General features: G+C 40.3%; 2 protein-coding genes across 6 annotated transcripts in view; one reads left to right on the forward strand and one right to left on the reverse strand.

Annotated features, from left to right (window-relative positions):
• Positions 1–9: 9 nt before the first annotated feature.
• On the reverse strand, positions 10–7,416 carry nek4 (NIMA-related kinase 4). Of its 2 annotated transcripts, none has more exons than XM_084543320.1 (16): positions 6,969–7,416; positions 5,992–6,258; positions 5,689–5,886; positions 5,139–5,246; positions 4,653–4,807; positions 4,321–4,465; positions 3,494–4,093; positions 3,367–3,411; positions 3,083–3,232; positions 2,746–2,910; positions 2,466–2,532; positions 2,077–2,189; positions 1,692–1,780; positions 1,324–1,541; positions 1,103–1,236; positions 10–605 (listed from the first exon to the last, which is right to left on the reverse strand). In XM_084543320.1, the coding sequence occupies exons 1-16, from the start codon at positions 7,074–7,076 to the stop codon at positions 507–509; spliced, it is 2,661 nt and encodes an 886-aa protein (XP_084399446.1). In that variant the 5' UTR covers positions 7,077–7,416; the 3' UTR covers positions 10–506. The 2 variants fall into 2 exon arrangements, with proteins under 2 accessions (XP_084399446.1, XP_084399445.1); XM_084543319.1 differs by having other exon boundaries at positions 1,103–1,239.
• A 2,512-nt stretch (positions 7,417–9,928) lies between these two features.
• Positions 9,929–22,073, forward strand: part of camk1b (calcium/calmodulin-dependent protein kinase Ib) — a 35,814-nt gene continuing 23,669 nt past the window's right edge. For 3 of the 4 annotated variants that reach the window (XM_084543120.1, XM_084543122.1, XM_084543119.1), the window contains exon 1: positions 15,357–15,567. In XM_084543120.1, the coding sequence (XP_084399246.1) occupies positions 15,416–15,567 (152 nt within the window). In that variant the 5' untranslated portion in view covers positions 15,357–15,415. Of the gene's footprint in view, positions 10,008–15,356; positions 15,568–22,073 lie in introns of those variants that run through there. The other variant, XM_084543121.1, reaches the window with a different exon arrangement.

Raw genomic sequence — 22,073 nt, forward strand, 5'->3', positions numbered from 1 at the left:
ATTCTCAACATTATGGAAAATAACTGTAAAAAAATACATTCAGGATTTATTATAAAATTCAAACGTTAATATCTACAATGAATCTAGTTACAGTAATCTAGTAACATTATTTTGTGTATAGGAAAATACAACAGAGCAGCAGAAGTGAAACTTAGTGTCATCACAGATACAATGTAGGTAAAACTACTATTGAACTTCAGCTTTAAAACTACACATGCATATAAACTACAAGTACATGTAGAAAGACTTGAGTGCTTGAACGTGACCGAACTGTTTGCATAGGCATCCTGAATCCAATTCTTTGACTCCAAGATTGATTTCACATTCTCCGTTTATACTGAAATGGGGTTTAAGGAAGCTTATTTACATATGATTGCCTGTACAAGCGTGTCTAGTGACAATTCCACAACAAAAACAAGTCGGAAATAAGGACGTGAATGCGGTCAGACTGAAAAACGTAGTAATGCCGCACAATCAGAGTTGTGTTTGGCAGGAATCAGTGTTCTTTAAACCTTGAAGTTGATGTCCTCGAAGAATTTCAGCTGCCTCACCATCACAGCATAGAGTTGATACTTCTCATCTCCCATCTGGTCACGAAGACACAGCTGAAAAAAAATGGCAACTCAGATCAGTTTAAATGCACAGGTAAATAGATTTTTCATATGGAGGTAATTCATCTGATTTGAACGGAGCAATCAGTCTAACTTAGTATTTGTTAGATGTGATACATTTAATAAATGCTCCATGTTAAGACTGGTCTGAACAGTTATGAAGAAGATATTTATGTGTTACGTCTAAAAAAATCAAAAAAATGTGTAAATATATTCAACATACAGTATGTTTCCTCAGTGCACAAACACAAGTATAATATTTGTGTTTAATTTGTTTGATTGGTCTCTCTTTGTCTACTGTCAGGAATTGAAATTTGAAAAAAAAAAGATACATAGAACATTCAGAGGGGTTCAAATACTTTAAAGCGGCATTGGAAATAGTGAGAATGCAGAACTCATGTCCTTCACTGAAAATCATGCATATCAAATTAAGTAAAAACATGAAGGTCTGTACATTGGTGTGACCTTTATGACCAGTGTGTTTTACTTACTTCTCTTTGGGTTTCATCCTCCATCTCCATGATTTCCAGCACTCTGTCCAACAGCTTGACTCCCAGGCCCTTTACTACATCTGTTCTCAGCTGCTCTATGGCTCTCCTCATCTTGGCTGGACCAGATGTGGAGCCTTCTGGAGAAACAGACTTGTTAAACACAAGGAAGCTACAGAATGACTTAGTGACTGATTACAACAGAGTTTAATTAAACGTCTAACCTATTGGTATTTCGCCAAGTGACAAGTTCTCCGCTTCCCCTCGGGCCTTCCCGTGAAGCACCAGGGTATCCCTGTACTTCCTGTTGAGCTTAAATTCTGGCAGTGCGGTGGAGCCAAATCTCCCTTTGTCCACCTCATTTCCACCGTCTCCAGCATCCATTCTCAAAGTTTGAGTCATCATATGGACTAAATCGTGCATGTCGCTGGATTCAGTCTTCCTGCAGAGAACCAGTAAATCACCACAGTTTTCACATCTGAAGAATTTCAAAGTGGTATGATGATTAGACTTAAAATGACAAGCTAGACTCTGGTTCAGTTTTAAAGTTAAATCAAGTTTGTTCTCTTTTTCCTTTTGTTTAAACTCTCACCCTTCCCTGCAGTCTCCCTCTGAACGCTCTGTAGAACTTGTGGATGAGCTGCACTCATCTTCATCCGACCTTTGCTCCAGCAGCTTATCCTAATGTAACACAACACACTCGCTGTTGCGACAGGCTCTGACACAGACTTGTTTTAATGTCACCATAACATCATTTGAGCCATGAAACATACACAAGACTCACCAGCTATCCTCTGTTCATATTATATATCTATATATATCTATATAGATATATATAGATATATATATAGATATATGTGTGTATTTATTGAAAAGTAAAGACAAGGCATGTCCATACTTTTTTCAGCAGTTTGCTTTTCACAACAGAAAATAATGAAATACAGTTGACACAATGTCACATTGAAGAGTGTCTGTACCTTATAGCTGGACTCTGTGACAGAATCTGAAACAGATCGAGTGAGAGGGGCATTGCAGTGCTCAGCCTTGGTGGAAGTGACATCATAAGATGCCCTTCGTGAAGAGCTGACACCTGGAGAAAACAATGAAATGCATAACTGCAGGTGTAGGAAAGTGTATTTTCTAGGATTACTGATTCTCAGTTATTCTCAGTTATCCAGGTTATGGAATAGCTAAAAACTAAGCTAAAACCAAGGCAAGTTTTAGTTTTCTTGAAGCTGTTCTAAAGAATTCCATCCAGTTACTTTAGTTTTAGTTATTTTTTTTGTTAGATATCCAACAACTATCAACAACAGTTTTTTACAGTTCCACCTTAAATGTTCTGTTTTTAGTCTAAAAGACTAAGTACCTGGTTGGTTGGCACTCTCTTGAGACTGCCTCAGTCTTCGTCTCTCTCTTGCAGACAAAGGGCGATCCTGAAAATACAATTGACCAGTATTTTCTGTTAAATAATAATAATAAAAAAAAGAAACTGCATCTGCTGATTTCAGCTGGAATATACCACTTTGAACCAGGTAATTTTGAAAAATAATTATGACAGAAGTATGAAGGATTATGACTACAATGTAGATACTGCCAACAATATATGTGTCCTAGATAGACTAAGCAACAAAGCTGTGGGCTCTCACCTGTGGTAGCGCTAACAATCCATCTTTACAGGAACTAACTGATGTGGAGGATGCAGTTACATCCGCTTTCTTGCTTTCTGTGCTCCTCCTACTCCTCTTCTTCCCTTCCACAGCTACAGTCTCAGCAGGAGGTTGAGGCAAAGGTCTAGGAACAGCTATCTTGGACTAAGAGAGGATAAAACAAGATGCAACAATATTTTTAATTAGCCTAACTTACTGCTATGTTACTGTCATTCCTGCTGGCTGACCAGTACTTTAACAGAATGCATTTGTAATCTTAAAAAATACAATCAAATTTCAAAATGTCTGCTTTACATTAGCTCCTGTCGATGTTTACCTTGTCCTGATCCCCATGTGTCCGCCTTATGTGCTTCCCTCTGTGTTGTTGTGAGATAGATGGTTCTGAAGAGAAGTAGAGGGGAGTTCGGCATGGAACTGCTCCATCAGTCTTACCGGCTAGCGAGGGAGATTCCTCCTGAACAGGCTCCTAAACGGACACGATTAAACTTTTTAGCACATATGAAATCCTCTTGTACTATTTGCCATTTTTTATTAGCTGTGTTAGCTGTGGCTTATGGGCTTTATTCTGGTCAATCCAGGCAAGAGAATTTTAATGCTCACCAGCGCTGGAGGCTCTAACAACTTTTCAGTAGATTCTAGGTTGTCCTACAAAACCAGAATTTAACACTTAAGACATTAAGAAGGAATGTCACGAGAAAACAATTTAAGGACAGCTCCGGACACTTACCTGGATGTCTGAGGTATGTAAGTGTTGTGCTGGAGCTTGCTTGAAAAGAGTCAGTGTGTCATTGTTATCATCCACATTCACAACTCCGATGTTTTCCAGATTTGGGTTCTGTGCGTCAGCTTCTTTAAGTAACTCAATGGTATCATCCTTATCATCCACATGAGACACCTGTTTCTGCCCAAAAACAGAAAATGTATCCCCACAGCTTGGTGTGGCCCGTGGCCGACCTTCTAACAATCCATTGGATGCCATCCTCTCTTCTCCCCCACTGCCAACATCTGATACAGACTTCAGCGGTGGCTTAACAGGGGAAGGAGGGGGAGAAGGATCTGGTTTCCCTCTTCCCTTGCTGTCTTTGTACACACTGTGAGGCACAGGTTCATTAGCCAGCCGGGGGTTTGACACAACAGACTGAGGCTCCTGCACCTGTCTCTTCATCGGGTTGTCATCCTGCTGTAGTCGGATATCAATGTTGCTGACAGTTGCCATGGATGCTTTGAGAGCGTCAGGTGAGGAGGGTTTGGGTGACGGAGGTTTTTGGACTGGAGCACTCTCTACCACACCATTCCTGCCTTTATGCTGTTGTGATTTGTCTTCTTTCTGAGGATGAAAATTAACACCTTCAACTCTATTATAATCAGAACAATCCACTTGACTGCTAACAAAGATAAAGCTACACATATCTACTAAGAAATCCAACTTATTAAGAATTGACCATGGCAGTTTAGAAAACTTAAATGGAATGTCATATGTGAAAAAGTGAAAGAAACTTCAGTCAATTAAATCAACTCATGAGATTTATGAAGCTTACAGGCTCACTCACTCACCCGTTTGACCCTAGCAAGTGGTTCAGGTTGGGGACTTGGTGGCAGCCTCTCAGGTTTTGGCTGACATGATACCACAGATGATGCACTGTTGGCCCTACAATCTCCACTGCCAACCATGGCTTTGTTCCTCGACTTGGCAGTTTTTCTGGAGTAGTGAAAACAAATTAAACATGATCAACATAATGATTGCAGCTCATCGTGGCAGGGAAGCAGCAAAACAAGGGGACAGAAACTAATATATGATTGTAGAAAATCACTCCAATTAAAAATGTAGACAGAAAGATAATACAGAAATGTACTTTTGTATAAAAATAAGTTTCAGTGACACATACTCTTTAGTGGCCTCAAGGAACATGGCTATTTGTCGTTTGATGTAGGGCTGCCGGAGGATAAGTTTGACATCAGGCCTGTCTTCAGGTCTCTTACTCAGCATGTTCTTGATCAGATCTCCGAGCTGGGGATCATACCTACTGGGCATCTGTGGCAGCTGAAGAGAAAAACTGAAAAATGTTATACACTACAACTATATAATCTAGATAATCAGGGTTCAGAAAAACAACACAGTTTCTTAACATGACAATCATTACTCAGACATGTATTACCTTAGGCAGGACCTAGTCTATGTTCAGATCTGTGCTTGGAAGTCAAATAATGTCCCTGAAGTTTTTTGACAGGACCAAAAACCTCCAGGCTCAGAAAACTATCTATTTTACTTATGTAAAATAAAGAACTGTACGTAAGATGGATGTTTTAACTAATGACAATTAATCTTAACTGAACACTAAATTAAAACAGACATGTGAAAATATGAAACCCACCTTTCCCTCTACAATGCGATACACCAGTGAGTTCATGTCCTTGGCATTGAAGGCGTGCTTCAGTGTGGACAACTCATACACACAGCAACCCAGGGCCCAGACGTCTGACTAGAGAGAGAATGAACTGAACTGTAAAACAGTCTACAGAAATTACAAGTAGTGTTACAAAGACCCTGAATGAAAAAGTGAACCTATCAGTAGCTACGCCTACCATGACACTCCAGCTATCAAGGTTGTAAGAGTTTATTGTTAAATATGTGTTACAGTACAGTATACCTTGTGCTTGTATGTGTTCTGTATCTGTGTGCACGCTATGCCTACTCTTCCCTCATAAAGTTAAATAGAAAACAGTAGAAACTAAAGTCTTGTTTGTAGAAACACTTCTTTATGGTTCCTATCATATAAAGTTCTGATTCCCACACCAAGGCGAATGTCTGTCTGGACAATAAGACATCCCCGCCCTCTATCCTGCTTGGATAATTTCAAATGAAATCAGTCAGTCATGTGCATAGTCTTCCTTTAAATGCTAAGAACCAGATAAATTAAATACCTTGTGGTTATAGGGTTTATTAGAGAACAGCTCAGGACTCATGTAGTAAGGAGTACCGATGAGTGTGCTGGCCATATCATTCTGGTTCTCCAACACCCGTGCAATGCCCAGGTCCCCAACTTTGATGATGTTTGTCTTAGTCAGGAAGATATTCTGTGTTTTAAGGTCCCGATGAAGAATGTTCCTCTCGTGCAGGTACTGTAAAAAAAAAAAAATAAAATCACACCAGTGACTTCCCATGTCACATTCTCATGGAAAGACAAATAATTTGGCATTTGCTTTCACTGTTACAGTATACTGTACCTGGAGCGCCATGGCTATCTGGACAAACCACTCCACGACCTGCCTTTCAGGTAACAGTTCCCCTTTTTGTTGCTTGAGCCTGTGATAGAGGTCACCGCCTTCACAGAAACCCATCACAATATACAGCTGGCAGTCATCTCCTTCCCAAGACTCCCTGTAAGTCACAATGTTAGGATGTCGTAGTCGGGACAGAAGCTGCGCCTCCTGCTCTGCTGCACGGCGCTCCCGCTTGGAGGAGGTGGTTAGATTCAGCTTCTTTATAACATACTGGGAAAAATGCAGAGAGAATCATATGGATTGTGTCAATACATAATCAGAGGTTAAAAACAAAACCATAAATAAGCTTTTTTTTAAAAAAAAAATCCATATGAGCGTGAAGGACAACATGAACAAAAAGGAGCTATTTGAATCTAATGGCAATGAATTCGACTCAGTTGTGTATGTTTACATAATTATTATTTTTATCCAAGTATTAGATTGACTGTTTTCAAGCAGGGCTTCACAAATATTATCAATGTTACTTCCATGTGATGAGTATAAATTATGCAATGAAGAGTTGTTTTATGGAGGAATATCAAACCAAATGACTTCAAATTATGTATACAGTGGAGGATGTCACTATTGTCATCATAATGGTCTGCAAGATATAAAGCTATATGATAATATCTAGGTCAGTGAACATAATTAGCTAAATTAACTCTCAAGTTCTCTCACAGTCTTTAAAAAGCATTCAGGGACTACAGTTAAGAGATGATGATCATGTTATACTAACATGAAACACAAGCTACTGCATCCATCCACGCACGGGACACGTTAGCATTATTGAGGTGAGGTTTAATCAAAGCTAACTTAAGCTAACTTTACGGTAACACTAACTGTACTTTATAACGGGCTATACAAAACATTTTAAACCTACGGTTAAAAAGTTGCATATTTTATCAGTTGTGAGCTAGGTTTAATTCAAACACAGTTCTCACCTGTTTTCGGTCTGTTTTGTGTTTCACCAAGTTTACCTCCCCATAGCTGCCTTTCCCAACGACCCTGATGAAAATATAATTATTAATCATTTTCTCAAAACGCTTCATAACGCGGCCTTGAACGCTGAAAGAGTATCGGCGTTATTTCGTCCCATATTCCGGCCGTAGAGACGAGATAAACATCATGAAAGTATGTATTTGGAAAACTTGGCGCTAGCTCAGCAGCAGTGATGAGATTTTGAAAACGCAGGAAATCAGCAGCGGTCGATAGTTTTTCGTCACTAGGCAACTGGCAGCTCAGAGTCAACGTTGATGAGGGGCGGAACCAAAAACAGCGCTCCCTCTGTAGCACAGCGCCACCAGGCGTCCGGAGGCCGAGTCAGGCGCAGCTCAAGATGAAGTCATTACTTTTCATCTCTGTTTAATAATAAGCTTTCTTGTGGTTGATTTAAGTGGTTGGCCACTAAAATATGCCATTCATCCTTCAATCCTCCACATGTATATGCTGTATGACACCTTGAGACAGAAGAATAAAATTAGAAATTCGTGCGTTTACTTTTTTTCTTCCAAATTCCTGTAGTGAATTCAGAAATTAGGCCCTTTTTCATACTATGATAGAATGTAAAAACCTATGTTTTATTTTTGGAGCAACCAATAGAGTAATGTTTTCGTTGTAAGGAAACAACATTGGAATGAATGATGTTAAATCTGCAGCAGCTTTATTGATATACACATACAATGATTTTAAGTCATCCATGAACACAGACAGAGTTGTGTGCACGCTTGAACCCAGAGAGCAGTTTTAGGGATTTGGCACTTGCTCAAGGGCACTTCTGTCTGATGTAGAGGGGGTTCAAACCCGCGACCCCACAGTCCTAAGTTCACTTCTTTAATCTTCATTCCACATTTCATTCTTCATTGCATTTTTCCACACAGACTGTACAGAGTCTGTGAACTGATACACTAAAATTTTGATTTTCACACCTATTCTGCTACAAAAATGTAGTCAAAATTAATTGTTGTTTTATGTTTTAAAAAGCTCTAAAATTTTAAATGCTCATATCCTGCAAAAATTATTTAGAAATATATAGTTTTAGGAGCAGGGACAGAACACTACAGTTGTCCTGTTTTGATGTGGAATGTAGTGTCAGTTCAAGCAGTCTTGAAACATAACGTGTTAAATATAATGTAATATCCAGTCACAACATAGCAGAGTCACCTTCTTTATTAAACGAAAGAGCACTTGAATTGATGGCTTTACAGTTCCAGGTGGGAACTTGCCACGAACTTGACCTTGCATGTTTGGGGTCATGTAATCCACTAGATGGAGCACTAAACCACCATAAGCTGACACAGCACAAACCTACTGAAACCAACTAGAGAGGAGTGCTCTCAAGGCAGGGTGAAGTCACATCAGAAATAAATTAAATTTAGTTTCAATTTTTTTTTAGATTACACAGCTAGACTGACATACATACAACATTTATGAATAATCAAGTAGATATCCACAAGCTACCTAACTGTATGTAAAGTAATTAAACTAAGAAATATTGAAATTATTACACATTGAGATATTTTATTAGGCATATAATTGAATAATACATAGAATTCTGTAATGCCCTACTCTGGATAATGAGTACTTTTACTTCTTAGTACTTCCACTTTATACGGCTCCATTAACAACTGTGATTATAATATTGAAAGAGGGACTTTTACCTGTTATCAGGTATTTTCACTGTTCTACGAGTTTGATTAGTTTGATGTCTCTCACAAGAGAAGACAGTGAAAGTGAGCGACTGAATGAGCTTCAAAGTGTACTTGCTGATCAAATTTTAAAGTACACTCACTTGCCAGTTCATTAGACACACTGGTAAAAACACTGACCTAAATCTTAGCTTCATGTGCAATACCCATACTCATGTCAGCTTTGGTGCAATATTTGTTTTTCAAGAGCAATCCTCCTATTGGAGTTTGTCATTATTCGTCAAGACTAACATTATGTATATTCAGCCTCCACCACTTCAACCTTTAACTTTGGTTAACTGTATGGTTATTAGTAGGAGTAAAAGTTACTTATATACTTAAAACTTGATACAGTCTGTAAATACATATACTTGCTTATCTTATCTCTTGGTTTCATGAAGGTTATGGTGCTCAGCACTTCTTTCAAATAACAGAGAGAGCTGTTGATTGAACTGTGTTTTCATTTTGATGGCTGTGGTTTGTGGCATTACTGTTGTACCGACACGTGTTTCTATTATTCTGGTAACTCTGTTTCAGTCAGTGGGCTAGGTTAAATAACAGAAACACTGCAGTGTTTAATTCAATCCATTTTAACAGTATCACAAACCAGTTCCTCCAAAGTGACTGTACAGTTGAATCACCTGTTTTTGTGTACAGTTTTAATATAAACTGAATCTTATAAAAGTAATGAGGGAAAATTTAATCATGAACTATTTCATTAGAATGCATCCACTTTCATAGTGTACCTAATGAACTGGCAAGTGATTGTGTATTACAATATTAGTTTGAGGCTATACCTATCACTTCCACTACATCCCTTTACTATTAGCAGTCACACTTACAGTTTGTGGAGACTAGTCCAACAAGATCATCTCTCTGCTTTCACTAAACCAATGTATCTCAGCTCATACGTATACACCTGCAAGTTTAGAACACTTTCACATGGCTGCTAATGCCTTTAGCTTTGTAGCTACATGCTGCTGCTACAGTGCTTGACAAGCAGCAGCCATGCAAGTGTCTTTCAGCAGGGGTCATTTATTCCATTTATTATATTTATTACAGCCACCGACACCTACTCTTAGTGGCAGGAGCAGGGAGGTGACCGCTGGTGCAGCAGGAGCGTTTACCTGTGCGGCACAGCTCGGCCGCTGATTGGTCGGCTGGCCGCCTGCCCTGAGGTTACGTCAGGGAGGGGGGGCTGGTGGTGAGGATTCCACATAGAGACTCAGAGAGAGGAGAGCGCTCCGAGCTGGAGACACAGGCGGACACTAGACCACCCTGACAGCAGATTTTCAGGTAGGAAGCCCCGCGGCCGCTTCTCTGTCATGACTCAAACTTTAATTCTGCGGCGTGGTTTCTTATCAGCTGTTTTCCGAAGAACATATGTCAGCGCGTCTCAGCTTAGCTGTCGTTAGAAGTCGCTTTAGGCGCATTTACTACCCCGCGCTGTTTGGACTTTTCTTTCACAGGAACGCGTTGATAACTCTTGGAGGGAGGTGTCATGACTTTATAAATAACTTCTATTATAGATACCAGCAGACGGGCTTATACTCTCGTTCACATCGCGAGGACCTCCATGTAACAGAAGCTGCAGTTGGAAGATCAGACACTGGCATATATGCAAGGAACTGGAGTGATGTACAAACTAGACTCTGTCTGAATTAAAGTCAAGTTTAATCAGTGTGGTGGTGTGACTCTCTGCAGGGAGCCCCGGTGGTGTTATTAACCTTTAAAACAGAAGCAGCGCGATGGTTTTCTCAGTAAACATGACAGGGTGTAATTATCCAGCTCCAGTGCTTTAAGTATTTTCACCATTTCCTTCATTTTTCATTCCAATCTCTCTCTCTCTCTCTCTCTCCCCCTCTCTCGTTCTCTCTCTCTCCCCCTCTCTCTCTTCTTCTGTCTATGGGATCTTGCTTATCAATTAATAAGCTCACGTTGAGGAGATTTGCCGTGCGTCATTGACACCAGCTGACCAATCAGAAGGCTGTTAGCACATCTCTATGCTCTGCCAGTCAGCCATCCAGGTGTAGTGTCTATCCAAAACTGGACAGGCACCACAATTTGCCTGCAGTTACCATTTAGATCCCCTAAGTTGCTCCTTACTTGTCAGTTTGTGTGCATGCTTTTAAAACAAGCAGCAGACTCTCTGAACCTTTGTCAGTTCCACTGTTTGACCTAATTACACTATCTTTATGAGCTCCATAAAGGTCTCCACATCAGCAAGTGTTGGGCAGGCAGCTGCATGAACTGATTTCATATTTTCTTCTGAAACGATTAAAAAACAAACAAACTGAGACATAGCTCTGACTCAACAAACCATTTCAAAAACCCATTTGGCTTCCGGTGAACTGGCTTTCGCTGGAATGCTGGAAATACCTGTTGCTTCTCATGGCTTCTTGGCGTCAGAATTCTTCGCAGTTTGGTGGTGTGCACAGTTAGGTTGTCTGCTGAGATAATAGTAGTAAAGTAGAACCAAATTCTATATGTGTCCTTGTCTAAAGACTAAGAAGAACAAGCTTTTGAACAAGTGTTTTGGAAAAGGTGAAAAATAACAGACTGATTTATTTAGACATGTTTTTTTATTTTATTACTTTTTTCATGTGTAACGTTACTTTGTCTGTTTCTGTGCCCAACTATGTGTGTGTGTGCGCGCGCAAGTGTTGCCAAACATTTAACGTCACTGCAGTAGATTTCACGCTCAAACTTGTAACCACATGTCATTTTGTCACATTTAACTGTGGTCGCGTTTGTGTGTGTGTGTGTGTTTCTTCTGTCCACGGCACATCACAGGAATGGGAAACCAGTGAGTACAGCAACTCTGTCTGTGTAAATTTTAAGCAACGGTGAATGTTGCATGTCACCCTCTACTCAGGGAATGTGGTTATGATATTGTTCATCTCCCTCTTCAATCCTGTTGCTCATTGGGGTTTGAGCAGCTCCACCCGCTGGCCAAACGTCATCGCCATCAGTGGACATCAAGGGGTTGTGGGTGGGATTTCGTTTGCCCTCTGTGTGCTCACATTATACCTGCATGTGTCTTTCCTATTCTCTTCCATATATTTAAGCTTTGGCCCTTTTCTGCCCTTGCGTGTCTGAAACATAAACATTATTTCTCCTGTTTGTAGCATTCGTCTGTTTGGAAGAACAGACCCCCTTGCTCATCATTGACAATGTTGTTAAAATGTTTTGAAACGTGTTGTCTGAGGTGTGATATGAAGTTGCCCGTCTGCCACTGAAAGCACATCCTGAAGAAGATTGAGGTGCATGTTGGTTTTTGCTGGATTAAATATCAGCCCTACCCGAGACAGGCAAAGGCTAATGCACTCTTGGATTTTAAATGACTTTGATGTTCAATATCACTCATTCTCAGTGCATGAATTACCATGAATCTACATGTATCTCCATATGAGCAAGGTGAGATGCTACAAACAGAGTGTGAGAGGTGTTTGTTTCATCTGGCCTCAGTTTCACAGTTTTTAACACGGTCATGCGCTGTTGCTGTTATTTTTAACAAAACCACCTTTGTCAGAGCAACTATGATCTGCCTAAATCGCCTTTTTTTTTTTATCATGTTTTGAGTTGTTTAATTAATTGTTTAGTGGGTAAAAATCTTCATCACATGGATCCAAGAGAAATTCTGCAGTTATTTAAAAGATAAGATTATGGGTTGTGTGAAAAAAGTAAATCTTTACTTCACATGATAAATCAGTGACTATTAGCATATTTATAATAACATACACTGATCAGGCATAACATTATGACCACCTTCCTAATATTGTGTAGGTCTCCCTTGTGCCTCCAAAACAGTTGTGACTCATCAGAGAATGGACATGGGCCTTCTGAGGGTGTCCTGTGGTGTCTGGCAACAGAATGTAGTTAGTGGGGGGGGGGGGTGCCTGTGTCAGGCTGCATCCTGCTGGGGATGGCTGCTGCCATCAAGGAGTGTCATTGCTATGGGGTGGGGGTGTCTGGTCTGGTCTAGGTGGGTGCTACATGTCTACGTAACATCCACATGAATGCCAGGTCCAAAAGTATCCCAGCAGAACATTGGATTGTCTCAACATGGTCAGTGTTATTTACTTCTCCTGTCAGTGGTTTTAATGTTGTGGCTGATCGGTGTAGTTGTCTACAGGTCAACAGATCACTTGGTTTCAGCGCCACATATTCAGTTCACTTTTTAATGAAAACACTGACATAAAAATCACCCTCAGTTTCCACAGAAAGAGGCGTAGGTTATATTGCAGATGGAAGTAGAGTTAAACTCTGTTCTTTATTGTTTGTTTATTCTCTACAGTAGCTATTAGGGTGTAGCAGCAGAGACTGTAAAACGTCAGATTTACCACAAAAGCTTTTACACACATTTAACTAGACTTCCTCTTACTGCTTCCCTCACTTTCCTGCTTTCAAATTTAGAGAGACATTTCCTTTTAACTCAATTGCTCTAAATAGCATGCAAAGTGATCTGGTGTAGAATGAGTCAGATATGTATTTGAATGCTAACTGTATTTGTTGTTCCTTTTACTTTTGCTACCAGTGTTCCTTAAACTGACCGTACATCAGGTGCATCATCAAGTTGTACAAATACAAAAAAGTAGTAAAACTTCACTGTACCTCCTATTCTCTGGAGACATGTGTGTATCATATGCCTGAACGGGTTATCCAGATATCGTTCAACTAAAAATAACATACTGAAGGCAGTCATCGAATGATTTCCAGCTTAGCTGCCACCTGCCATTAGACACTGAAGCAATTTAGACTCTCAGATACCATAGCAGCTCCTTTGGGTTTCCATGACGACACATATGAAGCTGACTTCTGGCATTAATGAAGGTAGCAAGAGGGCTGCCACGTGAATGTTTGTGTGTGCATGTGCAAGGCACTGGACACATGTGAAGAAGAATCCATGTGTTAATACTAGTAAGTGCTTGTGTACAGCAGCCATCAGCTAGAAGAGGCCACACCGACCCCAGTGTTATGTCTTCCTCTGTTTATGGCTTAATGCCTCTCGTACACACAATGAGTTGATTCTGTGCTAATTAACTGGATGATTAATTAGCACAGAATTAATCTTCATCATCTTCTGTGATGATGCTAGTTAATCATCATCAAGATGATTAACTATGCTATTACATAGTCTTTAGCAAAACAGCCCTTGTACAATCCAGAACAATATGTTATGTCATCTCATAAAGACAGAAGTTGCAAGGCAGGCAGCAGGAACAGAGGAGTGAAGCATGCTGATATGAGGAGGGCTATTTTAGTCTTCGAGGTCTTGAGTTATAGGGACTTCTTTGTGGGCTTAGACAGTGATAGCTGTGACAGCGTTGTCCTCTCTGAGCGCTCTTACTCAAACATCTCAATGGTAGATAAACAAGGTGAGAGATAAAGAAGGTGATAAGGAAGCAAACAGAGAACTGACATTGGTTGTATGTGACTTCATGAGCTTCACACCCAATTGAGTGTTAATTCGCATAATTTCACTCAAACTTTGCACAAGTTCAGTAGATTTATATGTCATACTTAAGTCTTTTAATTACTCACAACAGCATGCTTCCTCAGAGGTAGGGCCTACTTCCTAAAGTCTGAGTCATTGTTAAGCCAATTTTGTAAACCAGATGTTTTATGAAGTCCTGTCACTGTTGGCTGTGGTATAAAAAGTTTAACTATCTATACAGCAAAGAACGGACTACTAGATAAACAGTATAGTTTACATATTAACTTAGTAGAGACTGGGCTCGTCTCTTTGCTTTCTCTGCAATAAATTCCGCTCTTGTTGATCATAAAAGAGCTCGAAACCTGAATACACTGACACAAGTTTGTACAAAATGCCCAAATTAAAAACGTAACCGCCACATAATGGCATACACCACTGTGAGTAGCCGTGAACAGACATTGTAGGTTCACATAAAAAAACGTCAGTATAATGAACAAAGGGGGCCTGTCATGTGAAAATAGTGTTGAAGAAGAAGCAGGATTTGCTGATTACTTCAGAAACTTGAGACACATGCGGTTGTTGATGTAACATATAACGTTGCAGTTGTCAGCTTGTCAATAGTTGTAACAGATCTGGTTGTAATTTGGTAACCGGTAAGTTTAGGAGGATTTCTCATCTGAAACTATGAACTAGATGTGATCTTCCCAATCATACATTCATTTCTTTTACATAATTTATGCATCATAAAATCTTATGTTAATATAACTTAAAGCTGTAGGGGGTGCTTGCAGTCCAACAGACACATATACTTACTTAGGTCACATTTGGGGTACCATGAAATTTTGGAGACTTACCATAACCCTGAGCCTAAATTTAACAAAACCCTAACCTTAAGAACTAACCCATATACCAGTGTTTTCCTAATTGGGGACACGGCTTTTGTTCCTAGTTGCACCAGATGCCCCCAAGTAACCGGTCCCGAGTTTAGTGTGTGTTCCTGAAAGTAGCATAAGTTAGACTCACACACACAAACACAACCCCAAGCAAATCCCATATATTCAGCTCTTAAAATAAAATAGTTACAACATAATAATATTGTCACAGTAATAAGGTCTGCTTTTAACTAGTGATGGGATACAAATAAAAGTGACTTAATGAATACTTTGCCAACAAACGTGTATAACGCTGTAAGAAATTCCATATTATCACTGTAATAAGGTATTGTAAGGTGGAGGCGAAGGCAGTGAGAACAGCAGATATTGAGATAATGAGAGTTTCCCTCCTTATTCTCTTCTTCCTCACTAGTATTGTCTCTGATCGTCACAACAAGAAGATGCCGCTGGGCGAGGACTGCCATGAGTGGAAAAAAAAGACCACGGATGTGAAGGAGATGTATGACTTCAAAGAGATCCTGGGAACGTAAGTGTGCCATTGCTAGCTGCAAAACCTTTTATGTCTCAGCTTTGCATGATAGCTTTTTCACAGCCAGGGAAACAATGCTGCAGTTTGAATGAAGCCTGTGCACTTTAATGCACAACTGTTACCTGCCGTCTAAGAGGGACAAAAGACAGGAGCATTAGGAATTTGTCTGTTTCTGTACCTGATGCGACTTTTTTAATCACCCTGCGAATATTTGGCCAGGTTATTATTTCTGCTGGAAGGGAGTAGAGATTCTTAAAGAACGCTGTTTGTGCAGATGAGGAGACAACCTTCAACAAGACTGTTATTCATGCTTTGTAACCAGCCGTTTGATAACGTTTTACCTCTGCAATGCCAGCTGTCAGTTTCCTGAATGCCAGTTTTTCAGACTTAGTGTGGTGCTTGCCAGACTCCGCCTAACTCCCAGGAGCTGAGTGACATGTGACAGCGTCTGCCTGTCACTCAAGGCAGCCACACCTGTAATTATGGAGAAATAATTAAATCGGTGAGTCACCCATGGGAAAATTAGGTGTCCAGGCCAAAACTGTAAACATGTTTATATACTTTTAAACACGGCAGTCAGGAGATAGGCCAGCCTCAAATGGTATTTTTTTCAGCCCCGTATGTTTCTGCTTGGCTTACAGCCAGTGGTAACAGCATTGTCTGTTTTAGTCAGGCTTTTTTTTATTTTTTTTCCTTTTGCGTTTGTGCCTGCTGGGTATTTTTAGTCTGTCAGTTTTGTCTGTGTTTATTCAGAACAGGTGTTGCAGTGCAATTTTGTGTTTGTTTTGCGCCTTTGTCTTCACCCTCTTTCGCTAGCTGTTGTGCTCCTTTTAAAGCGCAAACTTAAAGGGAATGTAAAGCCGTCTAAGAAAATACAAATGGCATCTTTCACGCAAAAGGCAGAGTTTAGAAATTTGGAAACCATTCCACATGTTTAATTCTGAATCCAGGAGGTATCCGCATCATTGTGTATTTAAGTACGTTTTTCATCATGTCAACAAGGTTAGCTCGGCCATCATGCAGTTATATGCTTTTCATTAACTCCGCTTTAAATTCTCAGTAATACAGTAGCGCTCTAATAATATACTGATTATCTTTGTGTTTTGTTGACACTGTGTCATCAAAATCCTGCTGATGTACGACTCTCACTCGGAGTAATGAAAAGCACTACAACTGAGAGGCTGATAATCCACACCGTGCATGTAAACGGCAAGATCAAATTAAAAATACCTCTTAAAAAATGCAGTGAAAAACACCAATACATTGCCTCCTAAATCACTGTGGATTTGAGTCAACACCTCTGGCACAGTGTCACTGAAAACCGAACAACAACAACACTTGAGTTGAAAGATGCTATTGAATTACACTAGATTGTACTAGATTGTTGATTAATCCAATTTACTGGATTAATTATTATGTATATCCGAATTGAAAACAGTGCAACTGTATGTGATGTGTGTTTGTGATATGGAATTACACCATTCAGGCATAACATTGTGACCACCTTCCTAATATTGTGTAGGTCTCCCTTGTGCCTCCAAAACAGTTGTGACTCATCAGAGAATGGACATGGGCCTTCTGAGGGTGTCCTGTGGTGTCTGGCAACAGAATGTTGTTAGTGGGGGCCTTTGGGTCCTATGGGTTGAGGGGAGGGGCCTCTGTGGATCATCCCACAGATACTTGATCAGTTTGGGATCTAGTGAATTTGGAGGCCAGGTCAACACCTTGTGCTGTTCTTTTTTTTTTTTTTTTTAATTGTTCCTAAAGCATTTTTGTGTGTGTGTCTGTGTCAGGCTGCATCCTGCTGGGGATGGCTGCTGCCATCAAAGAGTCTCATTGCTATGGGGTGGGGATGCCTGGTCTGGTCTAGGTGGGTGCCACATGTCTAAGTAACATCCACATGAATGAAGGCCAGGTCCAAAAGTTTCCCAGCAGAACATTGTATTGTCACAAAACGGTCAGTGGTCATAATGTTATGATGATTGGTGTTGACTCTAGACTCAATAAATCAAGTATCCCCAGCCAGTATATAATTGAATATCTGTGTTTTTACAGAACAGTAATCAGTAGATAATAGATGAACTGCACCTAAAAAAGACATATAACAGTAATCTAATGACCTGACATTAGCTCCAGTCTTCTAGCTCCTTTGTCTGTTTCTGTCTTTGCATGTTGGTGTAGCTAGTGAGTGTGAAACACTGTTTTTATTTAGCAGTGGTATTTTCAATGTACACATGTCAGCACTTTCAAAAATAGCTTAGGTGTAAGACCTACTTCTGTTTAAAGCAGGGCCACGTGTCTTAACTGTATGCTTGTGTTTATATATTTATCATTTGAAAATTTAAGTGAATCCAATAGTTCAATCAACTATCGAGTGCACTTGTCTTCTCACTTCCCTATTATCAGTAGTTTCTGATAAGAGCATTATGTTGTGGATATTATTGTTTCCCGAGTCCAGTTGTTTTTCGTGCTGTGTCTCCTTATTTGCTGTTCTACTTTTCTTGCTGCCTCAGAATCTCTCTTAAACCGCTTAACCTTTGAGGACATTGTGTGCGCCTGCGTGTGCTTTATCCATTTGTCTCAAAATGGTCATGCTTATTTTTTTGACTTCAAGAAGACATGTCTACCCCTTGCCATTTGTAGAACTGGTTCTGTCATCTCCTAACCCTGCTTATATGGCAGTCTATGCTATAATTATGGAAGCGAGCAGAAACACCATTCTGGCACACTTGCCAAATCCGAATGTAATTTGGCTCTCGCAACAATGCAGCACAATACATCACCAACACAGAACCATTTCTGTCCTCCTGAGTTTCTGCTGGGGTTGACATGGTCCTCTTGTCTAAATGCTCCTGCTGTCCATCGCACTGTGAAACGTTTGCCCAGCTTTTCCAAATTGGCGAAAGCAGTTTGGACCTCAGTTTCACCTCAGAGGTTGCATAGCAAAGACAAATGTAACTTTTAATATCTGAAACCTTATGGTCTTTAATCGTGTATGTTTGTGAATGTCATGAACCGGGATGTTTATCCAAGGTGTCTTGTGTTTCGGTTGAAGCACCTTTCATATAGACACACACATCCTTGTTAATCCAGGATTATGTTGTGTGAACACTGAGTCCAAGATAAAACCCAAACTTGTTTTGTGAGTTTCTAAAACCTTCCCTAGCTCCTTCCATTTCACCAGTGGAGAGAAAGAAAGTGGTCAAGGCCTAATGAAAAGATCTGAAATAGCTCGGTAACAGTTAAATGTTAGTCATAGCATCTCAATGGACACTCACCATCTCCCCTGTGAGCACTGTACTGTACAATGAAGCAGCTGTGAAGGACAACATAAGCACTGATCAGAAAATTTGAAAGATTTAACAGACTCCAAATTTTTGGGACCTTAAACCTGTCATAATCTGAGTACAATGGACTTCAGTTAAGCAGCTTTTGTGCAGCCTTTGTCACTGTTTCTGTGTCTCTTATTTGGTTGCTTTGAACTTAAAACCTGAGTCCTGTCCTTTTGCTGGCATCCTATTTAATGGGCTAAATTTCACCAGCTGAGCCTCTCTGATGGGTTCATGCATGAAAACGCTTTCCCTTCCTTTCAACCCTCTCATTGTCATCCCTTCAGTTCTCCACCTGCCCCCGGTTCGGGGCTGAGCTTGTTTATGGAGAGATCACCAGCTCACCGCATCACTCAGCTGTGTGCCTCATTCATTTGCCATTGCTGGATTGTTGTCTTGGTAACAACAGGAGACACTTTCCATAATGGACTCAAACAGTCACTATGGAAACAAAGTTTTTGATTTGCTATTAATACTCCACCACCGGGTGCATATGTGTGCATTGTGCCAGAGATAAACTCGCTTTCTATTTTATAGGAAAACGCAGGAAAATTCTCACACCTTTCTCTATCATTGCAGCCATGTTTTTTTTCAGAGCTTCCCTTATATAGCCAGTGATGCATCACCTCGTCACCAAACTCCATCAATTTACATCTTCTGAAATAACACAAAAAGTTCAATTAATTCTTATTATAAGTGGCAAGTAAAGTGCATTATTGCTTTTATTCTAACCAGCACTAAAAATGCAAAAAACACAACATGACTAAAACAATACACAGTACAAATACTAACAGTTCTCACATTTGATTTTGTCTTGTCTTGTCTAGTGCCACAAACATTAGTGACTCTAAACCAGTGGCATGTTTTTGTTTGCACTGATAATCCCCAGCTGTAGCCACATGTTTCTCCTAATCAAAACAGATGGGGATTAATAATGCACAAACAGGCTGTGGCACTTTCACTGCAATCAACTCAAGTCCTCTCTCGCCTCCTTTTTTTCATTTCTGTTACTTATGTTAATCGAACCCCCCACACCCACACCCCCGCCCCACCCAACCCCACTCTATCTCCCTTTCTGTTTGGGTCCGACCAACCTCAAAACCACAACCCTGTTGTCAGAAACCCAGCTTCATCTTGGCTCCACCATCCCTGTCATCTGCTCTGTGTTTCCTGGTTTCCCACAGTGTTCGCTGTTGAAAGCGGACCCCGCTGTATCCTGCTGCCCTTTGATTTTCAGCGGAAATTAAAACATTCATTATACAGAGATGTGGACACACGACTGAGCGTTGGGCCACGCCATAGATCCTCTTCTGGGTTGTTGTCAGTAAGACGTAACATACAAACGTAGTATCTACTTCTGTTCTTGTTATGTCACCTTGGAAAGTTTGGATTTCCTCTGTGTCATCAGTGCTTCGCTTGGCTTCATTTTGAATGGCTCGTGCTGTAAGATAATATGCGAACTAGCTAGTCCTGTTAGGTTACAATATTCAAGTCTCCCACTGTTTTCTCTACATTGTTGTTTACATTTCAGTCTTTTTCCTCCAGTGCCTGGAAATAGCTCTTTTTTTTTTTTCTCAAAGCATTCCCACACTCATCAGCAGGCTTTAAGATTTCTCTACTGATGACAAACTGCACAAATGGACCATGATGACTTTTCTGACTTTTAAATGGCTGCACATGTTTTCATGCCGCAAGCAGTGACGGGAAATTCTTGGCATTTTTTTTTGTTTTGTTTTTTTTTAGCCCAGAATACATTGTGAAAACACAGAGGAGACAGAGCAACAAGGGACGGGGCATGGGAGGAAATGGAGGGTAAAAAACTAGGGGAGCATAGTGTAATTATCTAAAATCGTTAAGGCTGATGGATCGGCCCCCGCCTGCCTCTGTCTCTCATGTCGAACGGTGACCCAGTGGCCCCTGACCTCGTTGGTCGTATGAGCTGCTATTTGCCACAATTGATTTGGAAAGAGTGTGTAAATGTATCTTTAGGGAGAGGCAGAGAGAGTGGTTTCCTCTCTCTGTTGTATTTATAGTGCGTTCATGAGCAAAAGCAGTTTGTTAAGTGCTGTTTCTGCCACAAGAAGAACTACAAACTGTTTTCAGTGCAGTGACAATGCCCGACCAAAATAATTCCTCAGGGGGTAGTACTGTTAAAAGTACAGGATATTTGCAAGCATTTAGTTCTATGAAATAAGTTCCTAGGACTAAAAGTACTTTAGATTGAAACGTGGCTTTTGGAATACGTTCCTTTGTTTCTGTCCTATCTGTGTCTCATCTCTTGTTCCCCCTCTGAATGCACAAAGAGCAGGCACTCATCACATCTCTTCTCCACAGCAAGGAGCACTCTATGGCTCACACACGAAATAGTCAAAAATATGTTGTTTTTTTGTGCATCACGACTTTAATGTGAGCTTGTATTTGTCTGTTTATCTATGTTTGGTCAATAAAAGACCATAAAGAGTACATACTCACAGTTTTAGGTTTTGATAGTATGCATAGTATTCTGTATGTGATCCTTTGGCGGTGTGAGTCCCTATTGCTGTTTCTACTCCTACACCAAGAACCAACTCTGATGTTTGTTGTTTTGAACAGAAACCGAAATCGTAGTCAGGGCTGAGACACGAGCTTCTGTTCAAAAGAAGAAACTTTCGCTCCATTTGTTCCCTCGCACTCGTGCCTCTCGGCCATAGCACACGTGTTTTAGCGGCGATTTGACACTCTGTCAGAGGGCTCCCTGCCCTGGAGTGAAACTGTTCAACAACATTACTCTAAACGGTGTGTACGTGCAAATGTTTGCAGGTTATACTGTATCCAGGATATACATCTTAACTCCACTGAGGGTAAAGGGACAACGTAGAGTTGTAGTATATGTGAAACTTACCCATTCAGAACTTTGTTAATGAAATAAAATCATTTATGACTCTATTAACAAACATGTCACCCAAAAAATAAAATGTTCACTATGTTGATCATTATTTTTGTAAGAGGCCTCATCTTATTGCATTCAAGTGTTACAATTATAGACTGACAACATTAACATTTACAATATTACATTAGATAATGTATCCTTGTCTGTATTGTTGCACTTGACCTCCTTGTTTCCCATATTTGCTGTCAGCATACAATTCTGAAACTGAGTCGAGGTGTAGACACAGTGAGGGAGCCCACGTTGAA

The sequence above is a fragment of the Chelon labrosus genome, assembly GCF_963514085.1.
Source record: "Chelon labrosus genome assembly, chromosome: 4".
NCBI lineage: Eukaryota > Metazoa > Chordata > Actinopteri > Mugiliformes > Mugilidae > Chelon > Chelon labrosus.

What these genes read in the sequence shown, in the direction of transcription:
- nek4 (XM_084543319.1), bottom strand. Translation starts at nt 7,076, where the DNA reads ATGAAGCGTTTTGAGAAAATGATTAATAATTATATTTTCATCAGGGTC. An exon ending in AGATAGCCATGGCGCTCCAG is followed by an intron (nt 5,887 to 5,991) that starts GTACAGTATACT and finishes TTTTTTTTACAG; the next exon opens with TACCTGCACGAGAGGAACAT. An exon ending in GAGGGAGACTGCAGGGAAGG is followed by an intron (nt 1,542 to 1,691) that starts GTGAGAGTTTAA and finishes GGTTCTCTGCAG; the next exon opens with GAAGACTGAATCCAGCGACA.